The sequence below is a fragment of the Pseudonaja textilis genome, chromosome 2 (genome assembly GCF_049901715.1).
Source record: "Pseudonaja textilis isolate UNSWEBS1 chromosome 2, rPseTex1.2, whole genome shotgun sequence".
NCBI classification, from domain to species: Eukaryota; Metazoa; Chordata; class Lepidosauria; order Squamata; family Elapidae; genus Pseudonaja; species Pseudonaja textilis.
The window spans coordinates 154,899,966-154,927,812 of record NC_141991.1 but is presented as its reverse complement, the minus strand read 5'-3'; the positions used below and the strand labels follow the sequence as shown (position 1 = coordinate 154,927,812).

The following is a 27,847-nucleotide window of genomic DNA, read 5'->3' as shown; positions in this document are numbered from 1 at the left end:
ATTGGTGGCAGCCAATCCTCTCGCAGTGATGACATTACATTGGTTCCGGTATTCAGAGCGCCTCAGAGGATGAGCATAGGTTGTGCTTCGCTCTTTCCATTTCTTCGTCAGGTACCGGTAGCGAACGCCTGGGGGGCGGGGGCGGGGAAGTATCGTTTTGGAGTACGAAAAATCACAGGGTTTCGTAACAGATTCGGGGCTATTACCCGAAGTAGTAGTAGGATGCGGTATATGCGTCAGACGGGAGTCTTAACGTATTAGACAGCCCTAGATGGACTCCTTCCTCCACTTGACTTTTTGCTTTGCAGAATGGACGAGCATTGTTGCTTGTTTTCTGCTGCCTTTGCAGGCGCTCCTTTCTGCTACTTAGGATAGCTCTGAAACTTGCGCAGTTTCTGTCACGGTTTTCACGTTGAAATGAGTCGCACAAAGTGCTATGCTTTCATGTGCACAGCTAATGCATGTGCTTTCTAAAACACGTGGCCATTGGGTGGTTTGATACATTGTTTGTCGAGCCGGAAAAGATGGATGTAGTCAGGTACTTGCATGTCACGTAGAAGATCCCAATCTACATTGTAAGCCATTGAGGAAACAGCTGGTATATTGCTACATTCTTCTAAGAAGAGGCAGAAACCCCAGTAATGTTTGTGTAGTTGTCTGATTGCATTCAGTTTGGCCTTAAAACAACAAAATTAGGAAAGCAAACTTCGGAGAAAACACATTCATATAAGCATGTCTCATTCTGAAAGAATATGCCAACCCATGTATTTGGAGATGGTTTTGCAGAACGTTTATCCTTGGTCATATTTTTCTTCATAGTAAAACTACACTAAGAACAGGGAACCTTTAGTTAATTAAGGTGTTAATGGATGGCTATTAAGTTCTTAATTGTTTCCTTGTGTCACTGTGCCCTCTGCTGCAAAGTATCTGATAGGCTGGTGGTAAATCAGTACCTTTATTAACTAAGGACTCATTTCCCAGGCTTCAGTAATTTATTTTTGTCCCTGCTCGGAACAACTATTGTAGCCTGTGTTGATTGCCTCACTTGTTGCATATATTTTCTTTAAGCAGAGTGTGTACCTTTACAGAAATTTAAGCAGTGATTTTTTTTACATGCAAACGTGATGCATTCTGTGTATGGTTATAACTACTACTATTCTCCACCATGTGGCCAAATTGGAGGTTATCAGTCTTGCAAATACATTTTTGCATTGTTAATGGACAGACAATTTATATTTTAAAATTCCAATACAAATTTTTAGCTGTTGTGCGTGAAGAGAGTACTTCTGGAATTTTGAGAGCTATCAGTGACGTTTGTTTACAAAATAATGGCTGTGTTGAGTGTATTGAACTGAAAACATTTCCCATAAAGGAAACTGTTAATATGTCATTTTTCTACCACTAACCCCTCTGCCAACTTTGCCTTTTTTTCTTGCTCAATTATAATCACTTATAAATGCATTTTTTCTAAGAATACCTATGTAACTAAGAATTTTTATGAAGAGATAGAAGCTGGCTTTTTATTTGAAATTCAGCTTTTAAAAAATTATTACTTTAGTAAAAAAAGAGTTGCCAAGTGCAGAGAATAGTGTCCATAGGCGTACTGGTATCCATAGATCTCAAACTGCTTAGAGTACACAAAAGAAATTGACGGTCTGAAGTCTCCAGAGCTCTTCTGTATGATTATTATATGAAAGATGAATGTTGCCAGCCAAGCCTCAGTTCTGTAAAAAGAGGAGCTTCAGAATTCACATTTGATTTTTCTCAAATCTTTGGCAATCAATGTACACCTTTTTTTCCTTAACATGTTTCTTGCAACCCTGTTGACTGTTTGCAACAAAGCATTTGATGGTTCTGTGATCACGTCCCAATATCTTAGCAATTTCAAGAGTGTTGCAGTAGTTGGATTTTACTATCAGTTCTGTGGGCGTGGCTTGGTGGGCATGACAGGGGAAGGATACTGTAAAATTTCCATTCTCTCCCCGCTCTTAGGGGAAGGTTACTGCAAAATCTCATTCCCTCCCCACCCCACTAACCTGCTTTCCTAGCTCCGTTCTCCTGTGCCAGGCAACAAAAGAAGACCCAGCCTATCAGCTGGGACTTTGGAGGCAATGAATATATGGGGATGGGGCCAGTCAAAGGTGGTATTTGCCAGTTCTCTGAACTACTCAAAATTTCCGCTACAGTTTCTCCAGAACTGGTCAGAACTTGCTGAATACCACCTCTGACTGCATCTCTCTGAAAAATCTTTTACAATTTTTGACTTCAGAGTCAGTGAAATCTGAAAGAAACTGCCTAATAATTATGCACACCTTGACATAGGGTGCTGATCTCACTTTACCTGATACACTGATATCCACTAAACATTCAACTTTATACAGCTTGGAGGTGGAAAATATACATAAAAATGATATGGTCAAAATACTCACTTGCCTAATAATTGTGCACACAGTGTATTTGTATCAGAATATCTATTACATAGACTTTTCCAGTTTCTGAACTCTGTAGAGAAATTATAAAATACTTTGTACTTTTAAATACTTTAAAAGGCTTTGTACAATCCAGGGGGTTATCAAATTAATTTCTGTATTATATTTCTTCCAGTAGTACTAGTTTCTTTGTCCAGAATAATTGTATTGACCTTCCAAAGCTAGTAGTCACAGATTCCATCAAGAAAATGGAACGCAGAGTAAAAAAACAAAAATGCAAGTAGAATGCTTTGTAAAATACCCACCATAAGAATAAGATTGTGACTATGGTTAGGACCACAGATTGTGGTCAATTTTCTAATGCCAAACATTCAATTTCCTACTTTATCCTTTATTTTACAGGAGATCTGCAGAAATTGCATCTCACTAATATACAGTAATAAATCTCAATTTCAGTGGTTAAAATATATAAAATATAAAAGATATATATAACTCTGATTACAGCAACTAACAAGTATAGGTCCAAACAATTTCTGTCTTGAAATTTTTTGCAGTATAGGTTTCAGGTTTCTTCAATTTTGACAGCTGAGTCTATACCTACTACAAAAGAATAACTTTCTAGCTGTTCTACCACAGAGATCTAGCAGTGTCCAGCTGAATAACCTTCTGAAATTGGTATTGCAAGATTTTTTCCTTCACTGGTATCCACTGGTAGAGGATAGTTAGCATGGATTTTGTGAGAAAGAGAACCATCTTAATTAAGTTTTCCTCCATTAAAGACACTAAAGAAAATATATAATGGACATTAAGGAAAGAGTGGCAATTGCTAATACCTAGCAATTGAAATTTCCATTCCATAAACATAATTTCTTTTGTTTCAGAAGTATCTCGTCCCAGGTTATTATTTTTATGAGACCAGTATTGCTCCATATTATTTTCCTGTTCTTCTCTTAATCTGGAGTTGTGAAGCCTGAAACAGTTTGCTGAATTCAGAATTTTTGTCAGAAGCATTAACACACATATTAATAGGTTTTTGAAATTTATTTTCCTCACTTTCTGTAAACTGCTGTTTATAGAATGTTCCTGGTTCATGCTTTCTCCCATGCTGTGACACTAGCCATTATAATCACTGTGATGGCTGAAGAAAAGACTTGTGACCTTCTTGGGGAACGGGAACAAGAATCCTCAAAAGAAGTAGCATTGATGAACAGACTGAAGCCACTTTTCAATCAAAGGTACAGTGTCAATAGATTTCAGATCAAACAACACTAGGGAATGTTGCACTCATTTGAATGACAGAAGTAGAAAGCATTGTAGTGAGACAAGAAAACTTGCTGAATATCAGAGCTAATTAATGGATCGATATAAGATTAGTACTTGCTCATAATTTCAACTTTGCTCAAAGTTCAACTCTGAGAAAAATTGCTTTTAGAAATTTGTAACCTCTCCATACCCAAGATTCTGGTTTTTTCATGAGGCTATTGGACATAAAGGTTATCCTGTCTTTATGTAACGCTCCTTAGGTGTTATATCTTTACATCATGCTAATTTTAATCCTTTCTGAATGCTTCCACACTTCCCAGATACCAAATCTGAAAAAATATTTAAAGAAAATTTGTACAAGTAACATATTTTCTATTTTAATATACAGTCCATTCAGAAGATATCCAGATTCCCTTTTGTAATTTTGTTATGTTGCAACCTACAGTTGTTCAAATTCATTTTTTTCTCATTAAACTACACTCGGAGCCCCACAATGATGAAGTGAAAACAGAATTTTAGAAATGTCTGCAAATTTATTAAAAAGAAAAAACTGAAATATCACATTGGCATAAGTATTCAGACCCTTCACTCAGTACTTTGTTGAAGTACCTTTGACAGCAACTACAGCCTCAAGTCTTTTGGGGTATGATGCTTCACCTCCTTCATTTTGGGTGGGCCTGGTGCTTCGGGCAGCAGTAGTAACAGCCTAATGGAGCTGCATGAGCTGCTGGTGGCCTCAGTGCTAGAAGCAGCTCATTGTGGTGCCGAGATACATCGGGTATGCCAATGGTAAGACCCACGAGCAGGCCGAGGAGATGACCAGCGATGACCTGCTTTCCAACCGCAAGCAAAAACAGACCGGACAGGCGGGCAGCATTCTCATCCTCTGCATCACCTTGTCTCGGCCCATGGCGGTGGCAGTAGCTGGAGGCAGAGATGTAGAGGGGAGGCATATGGTCCAGCCTGCTGGATGCGCTGGGCAGCTGCCTACACCCTTTCAGCCATGTGGAATGGAACAGACTCTTCCGCTGGTCCGCATCACATGCCTACCCCCCAATGCTGCCTGGTGCCACTGCCATTCCTGCTTCTTGGAGGTACAACCAGGTGGTTGCAGCAGGTTGTGAGCCCTTGCTGCCAGACACCACCTCCTTCGTGCGTGCACATACACAAACGTGTGCGGGTCTGGGAGAAGTGAGCACAGAGCCACACAGAGGCAACGATGGGGGAAAGATCGAAATGGGAAGCCTCTGTCCAGAGCTTCTGGCAGGTTAGAAAAACTGCAGAGCAGCAGCTTCCCTTTTTGTCTACCCTCCCCTCTGTTGCCTCCACACCAGGACAGAGTCTATGCCCCATACTGAGAGGACAGTTTTGCTTCTGCACCCCTCCCCTGCAATGCCAGCAGCTGCACACCACCACTGCTCACCTGCCATTTTCCCCGTTCATCCTCTGCAATAGTCCATCACATGCCGGCAGGCAGAAGCTCCATGGCCTAAAGGTCCCATTCTGCCTCCTTCCCATCTCCTTCCTCCATGCTCAGGAAGGGATGAGTGAGAGGAGGAGGAGGAGAGATTGGCAGCGTGGCATTCCCATGCAGCGGCGGGTGGTACCAGTGAAAGCCTGGTGAGTGGGGCATGGAAGCACAGCGCTGATCTGCAACCTGGTAGCGGCCATCCAGGCTGGACCGTGGCCAGCCTTAAATCTGTGCCACAGCCCCACCTCCTGGATGTGCACACAGGAGGTGGTGAACACGTGAGGGCTGGCGTCTTGGGTGAAAGGAACGCGTTCAGAACGCAGTCCCCAGGGACAACAGGTCCCACGTGCTTGCCACCTCCTGTGTGCACATTCGGGGGTGGGGGTCAAGGCATCACTGTGGATCTAAGGCTGACTGCAGTCCAGCCCGGATGGCTGCCACCAGGATGTAGATCAGCATCCAGTCAGCCTCGGCCAGGCCAAGGCACCATGGGCAGGTTCTTTGCAGTTTCCAGGGCAGTGCCATGGGCCAGATATAACCACCTCGCAGGCCAGATATGGCCCGTAGACCTTGACTTTGACAGCCCTAGCCTAGCAACTCTGCCATAAAGCACAGATGGGAGGAAGGCTGCAGTAATGGTTGTCCTTCTGGAACTCTGACCCATTTCCACACAGGATCTCTCAGGGTGGATTTGATTTAAATCAAGTCAATTTAAATCATGATTTAAATCACTAGTAAAAAGGCTTGATTTAAATCAACTTGATTTAAATAATAATTTTGAAAGAGCAGCTGTCATCTCTGTCCCGTAGCAGCTCCTCCTCTGAGCTGCAGTTGACTCACCGACAGTCTCATTCACTTTAATGAGACAGCTGGTGATGCAGCAGTGACACAACAAGGTGAGGGACATGGCGGGCAGCAGGTAAGTGGATGCCCGCTAACAGGCGCTGCCATGATGGATCTGAAATGATAATTGCTCTTTAAATACAAAGGACTCATTCTTGCTGATAGAATCTTTAATATTGCAGAACTTGGATTCTTTGAATGAATGAGTTTACAAAAAATGTAAATATTGCAGAATATACAGCCTCATTCTACATAACTAAGCTCCGTTTCATACTGAATAAACTAAATTATTAATGTATGTTAAATAGAAAACTTTTAGATAGATTTTTACTCCAAAAATATTTTATTAAAATAAATTTGATAAAAATAAAAAAAATCAAATTTAAAATTTAAAAACCTGAATTTTTAAATATATTAGGAACCTAAATATATTAGGTTCTTGGTCACCTCTGTTACTAAAGCCCTTCTCACCCGATTGTTCAGTTTGACCGGGCAACCAGCTCTCGGAAGAATCCTGGTTGTGCCAAACTTCTTCTTTTTAAGAATTATGGAGGCCACCATACTCTTAGAAGCCTTCAGTGCCACAGAAATTTTTAGCCGTTCCCAGTTCTGTGCTTTGCAATAATTCTGTCTCTGAGCTCTGCAGGCAGTTCCTTTGACCTCATAGCTTTTGTTCTGTTACAGTATGCATTGTCAGTTGTAAGACCTTCTATAGAGAGGTGTGTGCCTTTCCAAATCATGTCCAATCAATTAAATTTACCACAGATCGACCCCAGTCAAGATATAGAAACATGTTGGCAACGATCAAGAGAAATGGGAGTCATGGGAGCTAAATTTCAAGTATTGTTGCAAAGGGTCTGAATACTTATGTCAATGTGATATTTCAGTTTTTTTCTTTTTAATAAATTTACAGACATTTCTAAAGTTCCATGTTCACTTTGTCATTATGGGGTACTGAATGTAGATTAATGAAAAAAAAATGAATTTCAACAACTGTAGAATCAGGCTGCACGTAACAAAATTGACAAAAGTGAAGGGGATCTGAATGCACTGTATCTCAGGAGTTCATGTTTCTCATTTGATCTAACAGGAGAGATGATGTGCTATTTGTAATGAAGTTTGGTTCACAGTTAATTGTATTGTGGCTATTAATTATTCCTTCATTTGAGAGGCAAAGATAAAATTAGCATTATAAGAAATATTCCAGGCAAATATTGCTAGCTTTCTTAATATTTTTATTTTCCTTATATTGGTGTAAATGTGGTTGTAAATGTGTTAATGAGGGTAAATCTGTGTAAATGTGGGTGCTAGTTTTCAAAAATAATCTGGACAACAATTTGACTGGAATCATTTATAAGGTTCCTTCCTTGAGCAGAGGATTGGACCTCTGAGGTCACTTCCAGCCCTATGATTCTATATTATGAGTTCCAAATTGCCTTTCTTTGCAGTTTTGAAACAGAAAGCAAGAATGGTGATGGCCAGTACATTTACAGACTGAGGATATGTCGGGAAGTCTTCAACAATATGACCAATTCTGGTCTGGTGCAGATCAGCAAGATAGACAACAAACAAAAAGTAATAGGACGAATCAATGAGACCCATCTTGCAAACGGAAGTAAGACATAATTTTGAACAGATCTATTGCGCATTCTTATAATTATATTCATGCCTCATTGAATCTCTTATATTTCTGATTTGGCAGCTAGCTGGATTTTGCTGATCTATCAGGGTGGCGATCCCTATGGTAGCCATTGTACACAGGAAGACAGGAAAGCTTTAGTAATGATTATCTGCAACCGAACAACATTAGCAGTGAGTATAAGAGTGGGGCAGCAAAAATGAATTATGTTAAAGAAAACTAGCACATAACTCAGCCCTTACCATACTATTTGCATTATTGGTTCCATGCTACATAATATCAGAGCTTTGATTAGTAAGCAAAGGGTATGCATTTCACATAAAAATTACATATCAAAATGTTTGCATGTATTGTAAGATATGTGGTAATACTGAGAGCATTGAGTAAGAAAAAGGCACATCATGGAGACTATATTCAAATAATTTAGTAATGCCTTAGCCTAGGGCAGGACTGTCAAACTCAATTTCATTGAGGGCCACATCAGGGCTGTGGTTGACCTCGGGGGGGCCAGGTGGACATGGCTGACTGGGTAGGTGTGGCCAACTGGGTGGCCATGGCCAGCTTGACATTGCTCACTGGGTGTGGCACGAGGCCAGGCATTGAATTGAGAGGCCCAGAGAAGAGATGTGCTTGCGCAGGCCAGGTGAACAAGCTTGGAGGGGCTAGGCCAACAAGCTACAGCTGGCCAGTCTTACTACCTGTTGTCAGGCAGACTGGCCAGCTGTTGCCAGACACAGTGGCCAGCTGCCTAGCCCCACCCAGCCTGTTCGCCTGGCCGATGCAAGCACAGTCTCCAGTTCTTCGCTGGGCCTCTCAGCTCAGTGGCCAGGCTCACACGCTGTTTCCTCTTCACATTGGGTAGATTGGGCCGGTGCAATGCTGGCCCTCTGTTTCTGCCAGGATTGGGTAGATTGGGCTGAAGTGACGCAGGCCTGCCCCTTACATTTTCCAGGATGGCCCATGGGCCAGATCTGACCACATCATGGGCCAGATCTGACCTGGGGGCCTTGTGTTTGACACCCCTGGCCTAAGGAAATGGAACCTCCAGCCCTCTAGATAGTGCTGAACTACACCTCTTAGTAGTTTCAGTCAGCATGCTATGTATATGAATCAGGCCACAATAGGATTGTGAGAATTGTGGGGCACTCTGTTGCTGAATATCTCAAGAAGACGGGGGCAGCTGAACTTTGATTAGTGTGCCATTATACTCCTACCATCTCTAAACAGACTGGCTTCACCATGGTGGCAGAAGAGAGGGAGAAGATAAAGCAATGTTCCTATGTTTTTGAGTTAGAGAGCAGCTTGGCTTGTCCTCTGGAAGAATTGCATCACAATGTACACCGTCACCTTAGTATTGGCTCTATACTGCTAATCACGTAAGTTGATTTGAAATAATTAATAGTTCTTTTCTGAGTTAAATAGCTTCCAAAAACTTATCATAATAATTTTAAGGGTGAAAAAGCATTCCAAATCAAATCATTTTAAAATAGCAACTTTGTATCATAAATTAAATAGAGATTTTAGTAATACCTGATTACTAAAGGCACATGTGAGATTTACATAAATGATCCTGGTTCATTAGGTTATTCCCATTCAAGAAACACTTGTAATTTAACTGAAATTAAAGCGCTTTGTGGACCATGGGCCAGATGTTCTGCAGGGTTCGAATACAATCAATGATGACAGTTGAGGGGTGTGTTGAGGGAGTTCTGGCATAGGGAAAAAGTCCAGGCCAGTGGCCATTTGGAATGGTGTGAATCCAGTACTGCTGTGTACTGAATTATCGTAGGCAACCTAAGCAAAGGGTGAGAGTTCAGCCCAGATATTTTGCTGATAGTTCACATAACAGTGGAGGTATCGCTTATCACTGGCAACATGCCATTTTTCCATTCATTCCCCTTCTTAATCCACACTTGGTAATACACCTCCCTTAAGTCCAGTTTAGTCCAAATTTCTCCTTGGCCAAGTGGCCCAGCAGAATGGGGAACACATTTTCAGCAGAATGGGGTACACATTTTCCACACAGATGGCATTAAGCCCACTGTAGTCAATGCACAGTCTAAGAGAACCATCTATTTTCTCTTGGAAAAACACAGGGGCAGCCATGCGGGACTTGGTTGACTGAATGAAGCCCCTGGTTAAATTCTTGTCGATGAATGACTGGAATTCTTCCATTTCCCAGGGCATCATCAAATTTAGGCTTTGGCATCTTAGCTCCCAGGACAATCTTGACTGCACAGTCTGGGGTGATGGGGTAGTAGACTCCCTTTTACTGAACACTTTGGCCAAGTCCCAGTATTCTTTAGGAATTGATGGGTCTGGCTCCTCTCCCACCCAAGCTTTCCCTGCAACTTCTGCTTTTCTCATTTGTGGCTTGTGGTAGCTCCTTGTCACTTTCACCTCTGCTTCCAGGCTGGAAAGTTTTTCTGCACTTTCAACTGGTTCCATTTCCAATCTAGAGGGATTCCACTTCTTGATCTATGCAAGTTCTAGGATTATGGCCTTGATCATCCCTGGGGCCACAATTTACTGGATAGTCTCTGCATGGGTATCTCTAGAACTGCCATGCGTATATACATTTGTATTTTATTTTATAATGTTATATACTGTATTTTTCAGAGCACAAGACGCATTTTTTCCACCCCCAAAAGTGGGTGGAAATATCTCTGCATCTTATACAGCAAATGTTGCTGAAGCTCCGCTCACCCACCGACCCCCACCCTTTGGCCTCTGCCTCCCAGCAATTTGCCTCCTTACAGCAAACAGCCTGCTGCAGCACAGCCTGATTAGCACAAGCAACTGATTGTTGGTTGGATCACCCACCCGATGATCAACTGTTTCAGGTTGCAGGGATTGCCATAGCCTATTGCCGCCTCCACACACCCCATTTTCGGCCTCCGGGTGCCCTGTTTTCAGCCTCCCGTGCCCCATTTTCTGCCCATTTTGATCCCCACCACCCAGAATGGGGTGATAAGGGGCATGTGGCGGCTGAAAATGGGATGCAGAGACTGAAAATTGGGGGGTGCGGAGATGGCAATAGGCTATAACAATCTCTGCAGCCTGAAACAGCTGTTTGTTGGGAGGCCAAGCCAACTGACAATCAGCTGCTTGTGCTAATCAGGCTGTGCTGAAGCTGAAACAGGCTGTTTGATGCAAGGAGGCAAATTGCTGGGAGGCAGAGGCAGATTTTTTTCTTGTTTTCCTCCCCAAAAGCTAGGTGTGTCTTATACTTCAGAGTGTCTTATACTCCGAAAAATACAGTATTTTGTATGTGAATCTTTTGTTAGTATTTGTTTTCTCTTTCAGATTTTCCTCACTAATTGCAGTATACATCATTGGAGGATTCCTCTACCAGCGTCTGATAGTAGGAGCAAAGGGCATGGAACAGTTTCCCCATTTTGCTTTCTGGCAAGATCTTGGTAATCTAGTAGCTGTAAGTAGCTGTTATATGGATAGAGTGTCTGGAATTTCCACCAGTAAGAGATACACTTGAAAAGTATGACCTGGTGTGATTATACAGGTAGTCCTCAACTTATGATAATTGAGCCCAAGGTTTCTGTTAAGTGAGACATTTAAGTGAATTTTGCCCCAGTTTACGACCTTCCTTGCCACAGTTGTTAAGTGAATCACTGCAGTTGATAAGTCAGTATCCCAGTTGCTGAGTGAATGTAGCTTCCCCATTGATTTGCTTGTCAGAAGGTTGCAAAAGATGACCCCATGATCTTGGGAAAAAGCAACAGTTATAAATATGAATATTCTAATTATTTATTAGATTGAAACCCAGTTGACTTAAGAAAAAAGAATCAGGATAGAAGGGTGTGTTATATTAATTCACACTCAGTATTTGAAGAATCTTGATTACGGATACATTTTATTGTACACTTTGATTCATTCAAATAAGTAAATATTAGCTTATTAAAAGAATAAGGTGAATGAAGAAAGGGCTCTTCTCTAGATGAGAGCAGGCATGGGAGGTGCTTCTGTCTCTCATCTGATAGGCTAAGCTGATTTCTGAGGACACTCCTGAGGCTCCTCCTTAGTGTCCCCAGTTTTTGCTCAGCCTTCATTCGAGAAGGGCATATTTCTCTTGGCTGGATTGTCTTAAAGCGAGTAGCAATAATAAAAAAGGTCTGATCGCAGCTTCTGGCTGCAAATAGAAGGTTGTGACTTTCAAAAGATTATATATAGCTACTGACGCCGTTTTTAACACCACGTGGCCATCAGAGCTTTTAAGCCTACAGCGAGGGCCCCAACGGCGCTCTGAGTGCTCAAGCCAGCACCTGATCATTTTTCCTCAGGCCACCATTATAGCCTCAAGGAAGCAGCTGAAGCAATTAAAATAATCTGGCTGGCAGAGCTTCTAAAAGCTCCAAATCAGGCTTCAGGCGCTCCCCGAGCTTGCGCCTCAAAAACAACAGCTTTATTCATTCAAACTGACCGAAAGGCAGAGAGATTGGAATCTTCCCTTACTTCTCGGCTGTTTTTTTGAACAGGCTGCCGTGCCTTTGTAAAGGGTGTTGTGGCACGATGAGCGCAGGCTCATGTTTGCACCAAGATATTAAAATATCAGACGCCCTGGGCTGATTCCCCTCAAAGTGTACCTAAACTTCATGGGGGTTGGCATTAGCGCTTTTACCTCTACCCGGCACTGTTAAAAGATTTCCATTGATTTAATTCTTTAAGTTACTGAGCTCTTGTTGGGGGTGCTGACTGAACTATTGCGCACCAAAAATAATGGCTGGTGCCATTTTGTTTGTATCTACAAACTGCAAATTATATTTAGCAGATTTGAGTCCTTTTTTAAAAAAGCATCAGTGCCTTGCCTATTTAATTAGACTGTTAATCCCTAACAGGGCTGTTCCAGCACAGCTTTACAGGGCCTTCAGCAACAACTCACAAACCTTAAAGATTCACTGAAGGAGTTCAGTTGGCAAATCCCTCACATCCAGCTCCAGTCAGCAGAACAGCAGCTAGCACCCAGGCCTGTGACCGCCTGTGCATTAAAGCTGTTGCCAACCCAGTATTAATTAGGCTGTTGGATCCTACTCTGGGCAGTTAAGGTGTATCTTTATTTGACATTAATTCAAATTATTGGATATTAATTAATTAATAAAAAGGGGATTAAATCATTTACATTTGAGGGAGTCCCTGCCCGTTCTGGAGCAGGCCCCTAGGCGAGCCAACCACCCTTAATTTAAGCCTCACATTTCTACAGCTCCTGTATCCAGGGGTTGCAGTAGAAAGTGGAAGTTCTATTGACTCCATCGTTTCAGGCTCTAGAGCGGCAGCCAGAAAGGCCATGGCCAAAACCAAGAGCAAATCATCGGGCTCAAAAAAGCCTTCAAAGGCTGCTGAGAAAGACGCTAAGAGGCGTCAAAAGGCACTAGACAAAAAAAGTGCCTTTGTGAGGCTGAAAAAATAAGCAAACATTGTCTCCTCCAAAAATCGCTCCTGTTCCAAGCTCCATCCCAGCTCCTCCTCTGGATCTGTCAATGCAATCCAGGTGTAGCAACATCTTGCCAGACCAAGCAAGCACTTCAACTGTAATACCTGCACCACGTAGGGCTCCTGAGGCTACATTCACCCACATGGCCACTGGTCTTCGAGCAGAGGAATCTCTTTCCCAAGAAATTCCTCCTCATATGAGACTTTGGATGGAGCAAACTATCAAACAAGGCATCGCAGGACGAGTACAGCAGACTTTCATGGCAAGACAACAGCAAACAGGTCCTGAGCATTACCTTCAATCTCCAAGGTCGCCAAGCAGAGCAGATCAACTCAACTTCAGGTACCTTCCCAGGGGGCAAATTTCCCAACACCTCATATTCCTGACCAGGGTACACAATGTAGGGAAGACCAAATAGATGAGCTGGAACAAATTATGTCAGTATCCTCTCGACAATGATTCATCATCACTGAGGCAGAGCAGCTAGAGAAGGACATGTCAGATGATGAGGGCTTAGCTCCAGATCAACCTATTTTCACGGGACTATTCTGCCCACATCTATTTAAGTCTTTACTGTTCAAAGCTAAAAACACCGCATGCCTTGACAATCCAAATTCTACCTCCCAACCGCCTTCAGCGCAGGAGGAGTCAGATGACTTAATATTTTCACAACCTTCACCGAAGCGGAGGTCATTCCAGTCCCACAAATGTTCACTGAATTAGTTCAGAAACTGGTCCTCTACTGCTGCGTATCCCAATCCAACTAGCCTACTAGCCCCCATCGTAATGAACCTGTAATAACTCTAGCCTCTCCTTCCGCTATAGCAATAGCACTTAGACTTATATACCACTTTATAGTGTTTTACAGCCCTCTCAAAGTGGTTTACAGAGTTAGCATATTGTCCCCAACAATTTGGGTTCTCATTTTACCCAGGTCGGAAGGATGGAATGCTGAGTCAACCTTGAGCCTGGTGGGATTCAATCTGCCAAATTGCAATGGTAGTAGCTTGCAGTACTGCACTCTAACCACTGTGCCATCGAACCTATACCTAGTGAAGCGGAAGAAGCTCTCAAACCAGAGGATAAGAGAGCAGAATTAGCTCTTCACAGGGCTCATTTAGCAGATGCATGGGCTATCAGGATGGCTATAGCCACTTCATTCTTTACCAGATCTTTCCTAAGGTGGTTCCATCACCTGAGAGATTCCATTCCTTCATCAAATACCAGGGCACATCAGGACATAGCGAAAGTGATGGCAGCTCCAGAATTCTCTGCAGATGCAACCTTTAATTCGGACAAAATTCTCATCAAGAGCCATAGCATCCCAAGTCACTGCATGAAGCCTACTCTGCCTCTGATATTGGCAGGCGGACACCAAACATACGTGGAAGCTGGCATCCGCTCCCTTTGAAGTGGACAAACTGTTTGGATCTGCCCTGGAGCCACTCCTGGTGGAATCTCGAAATAAAAAAAAATCCTCCCCTCCCTTTTTCACAAGCCTGACAGTAGACCTTCCCAATCCTTTTGGAGGGGTTCCTTTCGTCCCTTCTATCAAGGATCCTATTCCCAAAGATCATAAAGGCCCTTTGGGTATAGACAAGGACAGCAGACAGAAAGATCTGTCTTTGGGGACAGAAATGGGGGCGGGGGGCAGAACAAAAGGTCCTTTCATGGGGCAGGAAACAAGTCCTTTTGTCGCCCAAAGTAAAATAATTCCGAACTCTTCCATAGGTCAATGGGAATCCACTACATCAGATGCCTGGGTCAGAGAGACCATAAGATCAGGTCTCTCTCTTGAATTCCTCTCCACACCCTCGAATTTTTTTATGATGTGCCCTGTTTCAAGGATCCTACCAAAAGGACTCTTATGGAAACAGCAATTCAACATTTGCTGGAGATCCACGCAATCCAACCCATGTTGCCAGATCAACAAGAGCAAGGATTTCATTCACATCTATTTGTGGTCCCTAAAAGTTTGTGGGGTTGGAGACCAATTCTGGACTTAAAAGGCCTGAATGACTTCCTGGAGATTTAAGATGAGCTCCTTGTAATCAATCCTTTGCAGTATCAGGGAAGGAGATGTCTTAACGTCAATAGACTTAACAGAGGCGTATTTATATATTCCTATCAGACCCATGCATAGCAGATTCCTGAGATTCTGTTATAATAAAAAAACACTTCAAGTATATAGCTCTTCCATTTGGCCTGGCCTCAGCCCCCCGGATCTTTACAAAGGTTCTGGCGGTGTTAGCAGGCCATCTTAGGAGTAAGCCAGTTGGCTCCAATGCTATCTCAATGACACATTAATTTTGTCATCATCCAGCCAGCAGGCTGAACTCAGGTCACCCTACAGGTTCTCTAACAGCATGGATTTTCAATAAATTGGGCCAAGAGTCACTTGACACCATCGGCTTGCCTCCTGCACTTGGGAGCCATAATTGATACAATGGCTGGGAAGATATCCCTATCACCGGGCAGGCAGAGTAGCATTAGACAGTTGTCAAAAGAGGTTAGAACTCTCAAATGAGTACCCCTGGCCTAATTATCCAAACTATTAGGAAAAATGATCTCATGCATTTGTATTGTTCCCTGGGCCCGGCTCCACGCCAGAACCCTTCAGTGGTTTTCGGCTCCCTTATCAACAGTCAGGAAAGAGCAATGCCAGGTCCAAGGTCACCATTCCATCAGAGGTCCTCATATCGCTTCACTGGTAGACCACAACAAACATCAACAAGGGCTATTTTTTCAAGGACGCTCACAGACAGACTATTACAACAGATGCAAGTCTGTTTGGATGGGGTGTCAGTCCCTTACAGCTCAGGGTCACTGGTCCACGACGGAATAGGCCTCCAGCATAAACTGGCTGGAATTGAGCAGTCCATCTGGCCCTCTGCAAATTTCTACCACTGACCAGGGATAACATGTCCTCATCCTGACTGACAACGTGGGCACAAAAGCCCACATAAACAGATGGGGGCACGCATTCAATATCACTAATGAGAGAGACAGAGAGACTATGCTGCTGGGCGGAGAGGAAGTTAATCTCCATCAAAGGGGAAAACATCTCGGGACAGTCCAACATCCAGGCAGACAGGGCCACTGTTGACCGCCTGCACCCGAGTCTGTTCCAGGAGATCCAACATCTATTCAGCCAACTGATCATAGAGCTCTTTACCTCATCCCTCAACGCACAGCTCCTGAGGTTCATTTCCAGATTTCCAACACAAGGAGAAGAGGGAGTCAATGCTGTATGCTGTCGCTGGCCTCGAGACCTATATGCCTTCCCTCCCCTTCCACTGATTCCCAAGGTGGTCCAGAAGCTTCTAGAGGAGAAAGCGGAACCATTGTTGGTGACACCATACTGGTCCGTGGTTTGCAGATCTCAGGGATCTATCGACAACAGACCCATGGAGAATCCCACCAGACAGAGTCTTGTTCACACAGGGTCCAATTCAACATCCGGACCCACAATGGCTGCACCTAGCCATAAGGCACTTGAGTGGAGATGCCTGAAAGGTGAGAAGCTCTCCAATAAAGTTATCTCTACAATCCAAGCGGCCAGACATCCTTCCATGAACTGTATATATACCACCACCTGGAACATCTGCAGGTGGGTGACAAGATGTAAATAGACCCCACCTCTCCATTGGTGGTGCAAATACTGGACTTTCTCCAGGAAGGCTTACACAAAGGATTATCACGGAACACCACGTAGACAGGTGACAGCTCTCGCCTTGGTCATTACTTGTGGTGATCTAACATCCATCGCTCATCACCCAAGAATACACAGTTTCCTCCGTGGGGCCACTAATTTGAAGCCTCCAGTGATCCATAGATAACCTACCTGGGATCTAAACAAGTTGTTCTCAGCACTCACAAAACAACCTTTTGAGCCTCTGAGAACCATGAGTCTCCACCTACTTACATACAAGGTGGTGTTCTTAGTAGCAATAACATCTGCAAGACAAATTTCTGAGTTAGCCACTCTGTCAGTGAGACAAGATCTTTGCATTTTCTATTCTGACAGAGTTGTCCTTTTAGATCCCAAAATTAATTCGGCCTTCCACAGAGCACAGGAGTTGATACTCCCCAACTTCTCACGGTCTAGAGCAACAGTGGCATTTATTAGATGTACAACGTGCACTCCAAATCTACACAGACAGAACTGCATCTGTTAGGAAGATGGAGGTGCTCTTCGTCTCCTTTTAACCTTCTACTCAAGGAAGCAAGATCATATCATTGACAGTTGGCAGTTGGCAGTTGGCTGCGAGCCATGATTGCCAGGACTTACGAGATTCAGTCATTGCCTGTGCCTACAGGTATTACAATACATTCAACTAAGAGCGCTGTGACATTGGCTACTTGGGCTACTCAGGTGTCGATCGAGGAGATCTGTAGGGTGGTGATGTGGGCTTCACCGTCGCTGTTCATAAGGTACTATAAGCTGGACATTTTCACTTCCGCAAAAGCAGCCTTAGGAAGAAGAGTTTTGCAATGGGTCCACACGTAACAAAGGGGGGACTCCAAACCAGATGGAGACCCTCATGTAGGACACACCAAGCTTTGGTATGTCCCATGCCTGGATGCTCTGAACAGCTCACCTGGAGAAGGGGCATTGGTGCTTACCTGACACGCTCATTCTCTGTGAGCTGTGAAAAGCATCCAGCCCCACCCAGAGTGTCTGGTGTGGGTCTATTCCCGGCCAAGTCTACAGAGCAAAGGTGAAGAACAGCGATGAACTTTGACTTCGCCAAAACTGGGGACACTAAGGAGGAACCTCAAGGAGTGTCCTCAGAAATTAGCTCAGCCTATTGGACAAGAGACAGAAGCACCTCCCATGCCTGGATGCTCTTCACAGCTCACAGAGAATGGGCATATCAGGTAAGCACCAATGCCCTTTCCAAAGCTGAATCAATATAAGAGCAGAGATCCAAAGTCCTGGTATAACTTTGGTAGAAATATTCTATGAAGGAAGGCTGCAGATGTTGCTTCTGTCATGTACAATGAGCCTTTACAATTAGAACACAGAAGATAGAATAATAGAGTTGGGAAAAACCTTGGAGGTCTTCTAATCCAACCCCTTGCTCAAGCAGGAGAGTCCTATACAGGTAGTCCTTGACTTATGACCACAATTGAGCCTGAAATTTGTCGCTAAGTGAGACATTTGTTAAGTGAATTTTGCCCCAGTTTACAACCAACCTTGCCACAGTTAAGTGAATCACTGTAGTTAAGTTAGTAACTCAGTTAAGTGAATCTGGTTTCCCCATTGATTTTTCTGGTCAGAATGCCACAAAAGGGGATCACATGACCCCAGGACATTGCAACTATCATAAACATGAGTCTGATGCCAAGGACCTCAATTTTTGATCACATCACCTTGGGGAAGCTGCAAGGCTCACAAGTATGAAAAATGGTCGTGAGTTCCTTTTTTCAATGCTGTTGTAACTTTGAACAATCACTAAATGAACTGTTGTAAGCCAAGGACTTTCTGGAAAAATGGCTGTCCAGTCTCTTCTTGAAAGTGATGGTGCATACTACCTTCCAGCTGGGCGCTGCATTGATGTGGAGCTGAGGAGCGGATCGCTGCTCTGAAAGGCTCCAATTTTCACTGTTTGGTGGCTTCCAGGAGCGTGTTTGACCTTGGAGGGGTAGACAGACGAAAGTGGAAGGCCTGAAGATCTCGGGGAGGTGCCGCGATTCCGGAGATTACAAGAGAACCCCCCGAAAACCAGCAGCAGAAGAGGGAGATCGTACAGATCGGAACCATAGACGTGGCAGCCCAGCAGCTTAAAGAAGAAGGAAGGAAACAAAGAGTGGAAAACAGCAAATTTGAGTAGTGGAAAGGTGAACTTAAAGAAGATTTCCAGAATACTGATTTATGCTACAAAGGGAAATTGAAAATTGAAACTCCAAACTGAACAGTGCAGCAAAGCGGCAGAAATATCGGAAGGAGTACTAACTAAAGAAATGGCAGTAATTTGTGCTGATTAATGGAGCGCTGAAAACGGAAGAGCTGAAGGGTGAGACAACACTGTTTACTTTTACTTTGGGAGTTGAAAAGGGGGTTGTATAACTATATTTTCAGGCGATTGACGTTTGAGAACTATGGGAAGAAAGAGAAAGTGACAGTGACGTGTCCAAGTGAGACAGAGAGATCGGAAGAACAGCTGAGAGTAAAAACTTGAAAGGAGAACAATTGACACTTTAAAAGATTTAAGGAAAGGATTGAGGAAAGAAACCTTATAATTGCAATATTTGTTTGATAACTGATAAAGAAAAAAGGAAGAAATAAGATAACTAAGATTTATAAGTGGAACTAGGACTGTGTGGAGAAAAAGAATAAAGGAGCAAGAAGAAGAAGAAGCCAAAATAGAAAGGAGAAATGAAACAGTGGAAGTGACTGTGCAAATTTAAAGAGGACATTTTGAACTCGAACTAGGAACTGTAATAAGGTATTTATCAAAAGAAGAAGAAGATCCATGAACATCATTCAACTGGTCAATCATAGATGTAACTAAGTAATATTGGTAAACATAATCTTAATAGATATGTATGTGTTAGAATATTGAGTTAAGAATACTGGTTAATAATTTTTGAATAACTGGACAATTGAAAGTGTGTTGTATAAATATAGAACTCAGACCTTTGAATAATAATCATATAGTAAGAAATTGAGGTATTTTTATTCTGAGGTAAGCGTATAATTAAGAACTCTAAGGAAGTAGATTAATTGATATAGATAAGAATTTAATTACTTTAATGAATTGGCTGCTTTAAATTAATTAATTAAGCATATAAGACTGTTGATTTTGTGAGTAAATATATCTGTATTTGATTAATATTGAATTATCTTAACTATTGTAATAGCTGAATAAGTTCAATAAGAAAAACTAGAAATAAGAGCTGATTGTGATTTTCCATAATAGAATTTAATAATTAATAATATAATGATACATGTATTAATATTACTATTGAACTGAAAAGGAGACGAAAATTGTGCTCTACTAGGGATAGTTGATGGTAGATTGGAAAGAGCTGCTACAGATAGTTAAAATGGTGACAACATCAATTACAAATGTAAAATCAGGAAAGAAAACTACAACAACAATGTCTTCACCTAGGGGCAGAGATCTATAGATGCAATGCTATTGGCAGAAAAAACTAGTTCAGCTGAAAGCCTGCAGACAGTACAGGCAACGCTCACTATGATGCAGGAAATGATGGCAAAAACCCACGAATTGATAGCGAGGAACCATGAAGATATGAAAACAGAGATGAGAACTGAAATAGGACAAGTGAAAAATGAAATACAAAATTTGAATAGTAAGATTGGAAAGATGCAGGAAAAAGTGATTAAAAATGAACAGAAATTAAATTTAGCAGAGGCAAGAACGGAGATGGTGGAGAAGAAATTAGAGGATTCAGAACAAAATTGGAAAGTGCTCTACTGCAAACTTCAGGATTCGATGGTACACATGGAATTAGAGAAGGCATCATTTCATCTTAGGTTCCAAAATGTGGTGGAAGACAAAAAGGAAGATTTATGTGCAGTTATGACAATCTGATAGCGACGGCTGTACAGAAACCCAAACTGGAAATTGAAAATGATGTAGACGAGGTCTACAGAGTATATACACACTATGCGAGGAGACACAGACTACCCCGAGAGGTTCATATTCGATTTGCGAGGAAGATAACACAAGACCTGCTCTATAGTAAGACCAGAGATGAACCACTTGTATACAAAGATCATGAAGTGGTTACACTGAAACAAATACCTAGGAGAGTCAGAGAGCAGAGAAGGGGCTACCAATTTTTATCAACTGAGCTTATTAGAAATGGTATTCCATTTAGGTGGCTCACCCCAGAGGGGCTTTTAGTTTCATGACAGGACAAAAAATACAAAATTGATACAATTGAAAAAGCACAGGAATTTCGTGAACGACACCTAGGACCCGAGGAAGAACAAGAAAGTAGAGACGACCTAAATACAAGAAGCCAAGAGGAACAACTCTCTGGAGAAAAAGAATCTGATTCACACTCTGAACCCCAAAATCATAGAGAAGAAGGGAAAGGCAACAGACTAAGAAAAAAAGAGCCTAGAACAAGAAATGAAACGAGAAATGCCTTACACAGTCAGTGACACTGATAGAGAAATCACTTTATTTTCAGTCAATATAAATGGTTTAAATCTATCATCAAAAAGAAAACAGATATTTGAGAAACTTAAAAAACAAAACGCTGACATAACTTGTATCCAAGAAGTGCATATTCCAGACAATCAAGCAGACCTCTTAAAGAATATAAATTTGGGTAAAATGTACTTGGCACTTGCAAACCAAAAAAAGGGGGTATTGTAGTATATGTAAAGGATTGGTTGCAACATAAATATACAAAGATCAAGAAGGGAGAATGCTCTTTATAGAAATAAATGTAAATCAAACAAAGATGTTATTAGTCACAATATATGCCCCGAATACAAACCAAAAAGACTTTTATAATAGGCTTCACCATACAATAATAGAATTTTAGTATGCTAATGTATGCATCGTAGGAGACTATAATGCAGTCCCAGACAAAGATAAAGATTATAGAACTTAAAAAAAAGGAAAGGAAAGGAGAATACTCCCTTTGTCTTTTAATAATATGATAAGAGAACTTAACTTGAAAGATGTGTAGAGAGAATTAAATCCAAATAAAAAACAGTAAACCTTTTTTTCGAACCCCCACCACTCTTGGTCCAGAATAGATCAGATATGGATGGACCCTGGGTTAATGGAGAATATTGAAAGGATTGAGATTTTGCCAAGTCTATGGGCTGACCATAATCCCATTCAAATTAAATGGAAAGGAAAGAGAAAAATTGGAAGATGGACATTTAACAATACCATTTTAAGAGATAAAGAATATGATAAAGAAAGAATTGAATGTATTTTTTGAAATAAACAAAAGAGAACATACCTCTCTACAGAATCTTTGGGATACGGCCAAAGCCTATGGGAGAGGTCTAACTATTGCTTATAGTACTAAAAAAGAATAAAGAAAAAAGATAGCAACAAAACATATGGAGGGAGAAACTGAAAGATTTGGAAATAAGTAGACAAAAGGACCCAAACAACTCAAACATTAAGAAAGAAATTGATCTGGTAAAACATAAAATAAATTTAAATGCACAGTAAGATTTGGCCTGAAAAATTAAATTAGCAAAACAAAATTATTTTGAAAATGCAAATAAGCCGGGGAGCTGTTTAGCCCATAAAATTAAAAAAGAAGAAGAAAAGAGAACGATCGTAGCTCTCCAAGATCAGGAAGGGAAATTATGCACGCAGACCCAAGAAAAGAAAGAAATTGCTAAGGTTTTTTTTTATGAAATTGTATAAACAGGAAGAAATACCAGAAGAATCTATTGATCAATATTTGAATGAAAAGAACTTGCCCGGAATTACTGATGAAGAGAAGCAAAATTTGAATAATAAAATATCTATAGAAGAAATTAGGAAGGCAATTGGAACACAAAAAGCAAATAAGACCCCTGGTCCAGATGGAATTCCTTCAGAATTCTATAAGGAATTCCAAGAAGCAATAGAGATGAACAATGGCTTGTACAATGAAGCCCTGGAGAATGCTAACATGCCTAAATCATGGTTGGAAGCATGTATTACCCTTATTTATAAAGAATAACCAGACCCACAAAAAATTCAAAACTATAGACCAATATCACTTTAAAATGTAGATTACAAAATAATGGCTACAATATTGGCGGAAAGATTAAAGAGAGTATTAAGTAGAATTATCCACACTGATCAGAATGGCTTCCTCCCCCATAGGCAAATAAAACCAAATACAAGAACCATTATGGATATATTAGAATATTATGAAGTATACTCCACCAAGACAATGGCATTGATATTTTTAAATGCCCAGAAGGCTTTTGACAACCTGAATTGGAACTTCCTTATTAAACAAGTGATAGGTATGAAATTTGGTGAAAATTTTATAGGATTTATTAAGACAATTTATAACATGCAAACCGCAAAAATATTAATAAATGGGGAAAATACAGATACCATAAAGATAAATAAGGGAGTAAGACAAGGCTGCCCCCTAGCTTCTCTACTGTATATATTGGCAGAAGAGACTCTCTTAGTACAAATCAGGCAAAATCAAGAGATTAGAGGACTAAAAATTTAAAAAGAATATAAACTCCAGGCATTTGCCGATAATATGGCATTTATATTAGAAGAACCCTTAGAAATGAGCCCTATACTACTAAGAGAAAAAGAAGAATATGGAAACGTGGCAGGGTTAAAAATTAACAAAGAAAAAACAAAAGTGTTAACAAAAAAATGTACAAAGGAGCAGAAGGAAGAACTAGCAAATAAATTAGGTATGCGGGTGGTAAATAAAGTAAAATACTTAGGGATCTGGTTGACTGCTAGATGTTTGTCGATTAAAAAAGATAACTATGATAAGTTAATGCAAATAGTTAAAGATTTAGATAATTGGGCCAAATTGCAGTTGTCGCTATTGGGATGTATTTCGATAGTAAAAATGAATATTTTGCCAAAACTGTTGTTCCTGTTTCAGACAGTGCCAATCAAGTTGGAAAAGAATTTTTTTTTAGAATTAAACAAATGTATATCTAAATTTATATGGCAGAGGAAAAAACCCAGAGTGAAATATAAATTATTACAGGATGCCAAGAAAAAAGGAGGATTTGGCCTTCCAGATTTTGAATTATATTATGATGCTGCTATAGTAAACTGGCTTAAGGATTGGGTTAAATTAGAAAATAGAAGGTTTTTAGTATTATAGAAGGTTTTGATCTCCAACTTGGCTGGCACGCCTTCATGTGGGATGGAAAATCTAAACAACATTCATATTTCCAAAGGCACCATGTGAGAAATGTGTTGTTCAATATCTGGGGAAAGATTAAAAAAAACACTACTCAAAGGTTCCACTGTGGCTATCTACATTGGAAGCAATCACATATCCAAATCTATTGGATTATGAAAATATTGTCAGGTATAAAATTTACTATATGATACTTGGAGAGCTTAAAAATAGGAACCAAATACAAATTCAAGGAAAGGAGATAGCATGGTAGCCCTTTGCACAAATCAAACCCATTATAAAAAAGATAGAGAACAATTTGGCTTTATTATGACCCCACAATAATTAGATAAAATATAGCTAGGAGAGGAAAAGAAAACAATTAGTAAAACATATCTTTTGGATTACAAATTAAAAGAAGAAATAGTCTCAGAATCTATGATAATTTGGGCTAAAAACGTGGGTCATAGTATTGAATTAGATAAGTGGGAACACATCTGGCAAACAAATTACAAATTAACCATGTCAGTCTCGTAGAAAGAAAACTTATACAAAATGGTTCATCGCTGGCACCTACCTCCTGCGAGACTGGCTAAGATGTTCCCCAACCTACCACCCAACTGTTGGAAATGTAACTACGCACAAGGAACATATTTTCACATGTGGTGGACTTGCCCATGTGCTCAGAAGTTTTGGAGAAATATTAGAAATTGGATTTTAAATATAACAAAACAAAATTTAAAACTTGAACCCAAAACCTTTCTGCTAAGTATGATAGATTTAAACATGAAGAAAAAATATCAATATTTAATTTTGCACATCATAACTGCGGCCAGAATAACCTACGCACAAAACTGGAAACTGTCTTTCATTCCTTCAGAGGATATGGTAATTAAAAAAATACATGAATATGCTGAGGTGGATAGCCTAACCAAATTGTTAAAAAATAAACAAGAGAGTGACTATTATGAAATATGGAACATTTGGTATGATTGGTTAAAGAAAAGGTAATATTTGCTATTTGGATAAGTTATGGAAATGACAGAAGACGTGCATTTAATTATAAACTATATAGAGAAATTAAAACATTAAAAGAACGAAGGAGTTACTATAATAAGGCAAATTACCTCAATGATAAAGAAAAAAAAATTAACCATTGCTCAATATATGCTGTAAAATGTGTGTGTGTGTATATATACACACACACACAAATATATATATATATATATATTCATATTCTTAAGTTTCGAGGTACTTACATGTATGGCATTCAGCTTTGTTCGGGTATTTTCCCATGTCATTGTAGTTGTGCTTTTAAAGTTGTAGCAACGCTTTGGCAGAATCTGCCAAAATATTGCTACAACTTTTAAAGCACAACTAGAATGACATGGGAAAATACCCGAACAAAGCTGAATGCCATACATGTAAGTACCCGCAAAAACTTAAGAATATGAATGAAATATATATATATATATATATATATATGTGTATGTGTATGTGTATGTGTATATGTATATGTATATGTATATGTATTTGTCTGTTTTAAATGTATGTCAAATGTTTTTTTCTAGAATTAATTTTTTTTTTAAAAAAAAAGAAAGTGATGGCACGTCCACAATTTCTGGAGTTCCACTGATTAATTGTTCTGTTAGGGAGTTTCTTCTTAGTTCTAGGTTGGATCTCTAATGAGCTTTCATCCATTACTTCTTGTTCTGCCCTCAGGACCTTTGGAGAATAAGATCCTCTCTTCTCTGTGACAGCTTCTCATGTACCAGAGGACTGTTATCATAACCTTCTCTTTGTTAGACTAGAGATGTCTAATTCTCTCAATTGTTCATCCTATGGTTAGTCTCCAGACTTGTTAGCATCTTTGTTGCTCTTCTCTATACTTTTGAATGTAAGTGATCTCAATGCTCAAAGCTCTACTTTGACATTGGAATTATCTGGTTCCATGCCTTATAGAATAAATAATTAAACCTAGATCCTTGTAGTATTGTGAAATAATAGACCATCAATTTATTGGGGGTTTTGGTGCCCCTACCCAATCATTAACAAGTACCAAAACCAAACTAATTACATTTTGGTTTAACATTGTTTTTTGCTCAGGAACTGGCAACTGGGGAAAGTAGACTAATCATAATGAGTTTTGAGAGAGAAATATATCCATGAAGTGTTTTTTTAATCAATTTCTAAAGTTTCTGCTATAAATCATTGACACATCACTAATGCCCAATTTAGTAAGATAGTCCGGCATTTTTGTCATGCTAGGATTGCGCTCTTGTTCACTCCATATTAAAAAACAAAATCAGAGCAAAGTAATTGGAGAAATAAAACTTTTTTTTTTCAGTTGCAGGTTTGATATTACTATTTTTTGATCTTATTTTACTTAATGTGTTTGCAGGATGGCTGTGATTTCATGTGTCGTTCTAGACCACAGAATGTACCAGCTGCATATCGTGGTGTTGGTGATGACCAGCTTAGAGAGGAATCAGAAGAGCAAGATGACCACTTGCTGCCCATGTGATCTTTACCTTTTATTTGTGTATAGTTCTTAAACAAATGACATCCAGTCAGTTTTCCCATCTAATTACCCTTGTAAGCCACTTGCTTTCACTTTAAATACCTATTATTCTGCACACTATTTTTCATATTTGTGATATAAATAAATTCTGTGCAAGTTTTATGAACATAAAGCTGTACTAAGGAGCTTTGGACTGACTACTCAGAACCATTTTCCAAAAGGGACAGTTTGACTATACACAGAAAAGAAATAATCAATGGAAGAGGAAAGGGTTTGAAGTAATGCTAATAGATTTGAGCTACAGTGACTAAATGTACTTGCATATTTCCTACAGGCTTTATTCTTAAAAAACACTGATTTCTGATTTTCAGTTATGCAGTTATAATTTTTTTTAATAACTCAGTGAAGCCTGTCCGTGCTTTTTCAGATCTGTGGAGACATAGTAGACCAAATGGAAATATATATTTTGTTCACAAAGGAGAATAGTTCGTTAAGGGGAGGGGGGAATGTTAGCCAGAAAAGATGCTATCAGCAACATGTTAAAATGATCTAAATTTAAATGGCAATATTTTAAAACAGATATAAAAGAGCAGACTTTAATAATAACTAATACTGCTGTTTTAAACGCATTCTGTTTAAAAGCTGGTCTTTCATCTTTCATTACAAATAGGACAGTGGCAGCTGTTGCAAATTATATAAAACACAGAGTCCAACAATGAAAAGTTTTAACCAAAAAAGACAGGGTAGAAAACCTCAAAATCTGTGTGGACAATGTTTTTCTGATTCTGTTCAAACTATTTTAGTGTTTGGACTAAATATTTTTTAAAACTGGTGAATGTTAATGCTTATATTTCTGCTTTTAAGTATGAATAGTGTCAAATCTGATCTGTTCCTACATATGCTTTTTTTAAAAAAAGGATAGAGCATGACAGGTCTATTTGCTTCAGGGATGTGCTTCCTTTTCTTTGGTGCATGTTGTACTGTTTCCTAATGCAAATTCTCAAAATTGCATATAAAATGCAATTAAGGACTCCTGAATTCACTTGAACTTGCTAGGAATATTAGCTTTTGGGAAAGTGAGGGGAAATATTTACATCTTTACTTGGTCTCTTCTTAGTGGAATTGGTGGATCTACTTGGAAGTAAAACTCCAAGTATATCTATAGGCTGTATCTATTCTTACTCCTTTTACGAAGAGGTGCTGTAGCTGAGATAAGATTTGAGACATAGTATAGCCCTCTTTGCCAGGCTCTTTTATAAGAGAAAAGAAATGGGTTATGTCATTTTTTTCATAGTAAAGTTGAAAATATTTTGTATTAAAGAGATGCAACTTTTAACATTAAAAATGACTTGAAATTTCACAATATGTGTATGCTTAAATGTTTCCAAACAGTTTGTGAATT

General features: G+C 40.1%; 1 protein-coding gene across 2 annotated transcripts; it reads left to right on the top strand.

Moving 5' to 3' along the window:
* Window positions 1-64: 64 nt before the first annotated feature.
* M6PR (mannose-6-phosphate receptor, cation dependent) lies at window positions 65-27,808 on the top strand. Of its 2 annotated transcripts, none has more exons than XM_087926056.1 (7): window positions 65-90; window positions 3,483-3,664; window positions 7,455-7,621; window positions 7,709-7,818; window positions 8,873-9,021; window positions 10,952-11,078; window positions 26,326-27,808. In XM_087926056.1, the coding sequence occupies exons 2-7, from the start codon at window positions 3,507-3,509 to the stop codon at window positions 26,446-26,448; spliced, it is 834 nt and encodes a 277-aa protein (XP_087782182.1). In that variant the 5' UTR covers window positions 65-90; window positions 3,483-3,506; the 3' UTR covers window positions 26,449-27,808. The 2 variants fall into 2 exon arrangements, with proteins under 2 accessions (XP_087782182.1, XP_026569050.1); XM_026713265.2 differs by having other exon boundaries at window positions 65-111; window positions 3,506-3,664.
* Window positions 27,809-27,847: the final 39 nt, after the last annotated feature.

What these genes read in the sequence shown, in the direction of transcription:
- M6PR (XM_087926056.1), top strand. Translation starts at nt 3,507, where the DNA reads ATGTTCCTGGTTCATGCTTTCTCCCATGCTGTGACACTAGCCATTATA. An exon ending in GCAACCGAACAACATTAGCA is followed by an intron (nt 7,819 to 8,872) that starts GTGAGTATAAGA and finishes ATCTCTAAACAG; the next exon opens with ACTGGCTTCACCATGGTGGC. An exon ending in ATCTTGGTAATCTAGTAGCT is followed by an intron (nt 11,079 to 26,325) that starts GTAAGTAGCTGT and finishes ATGTGTTTGCAG; the next exon opens with GATGGCTGTGATTTCATGTG.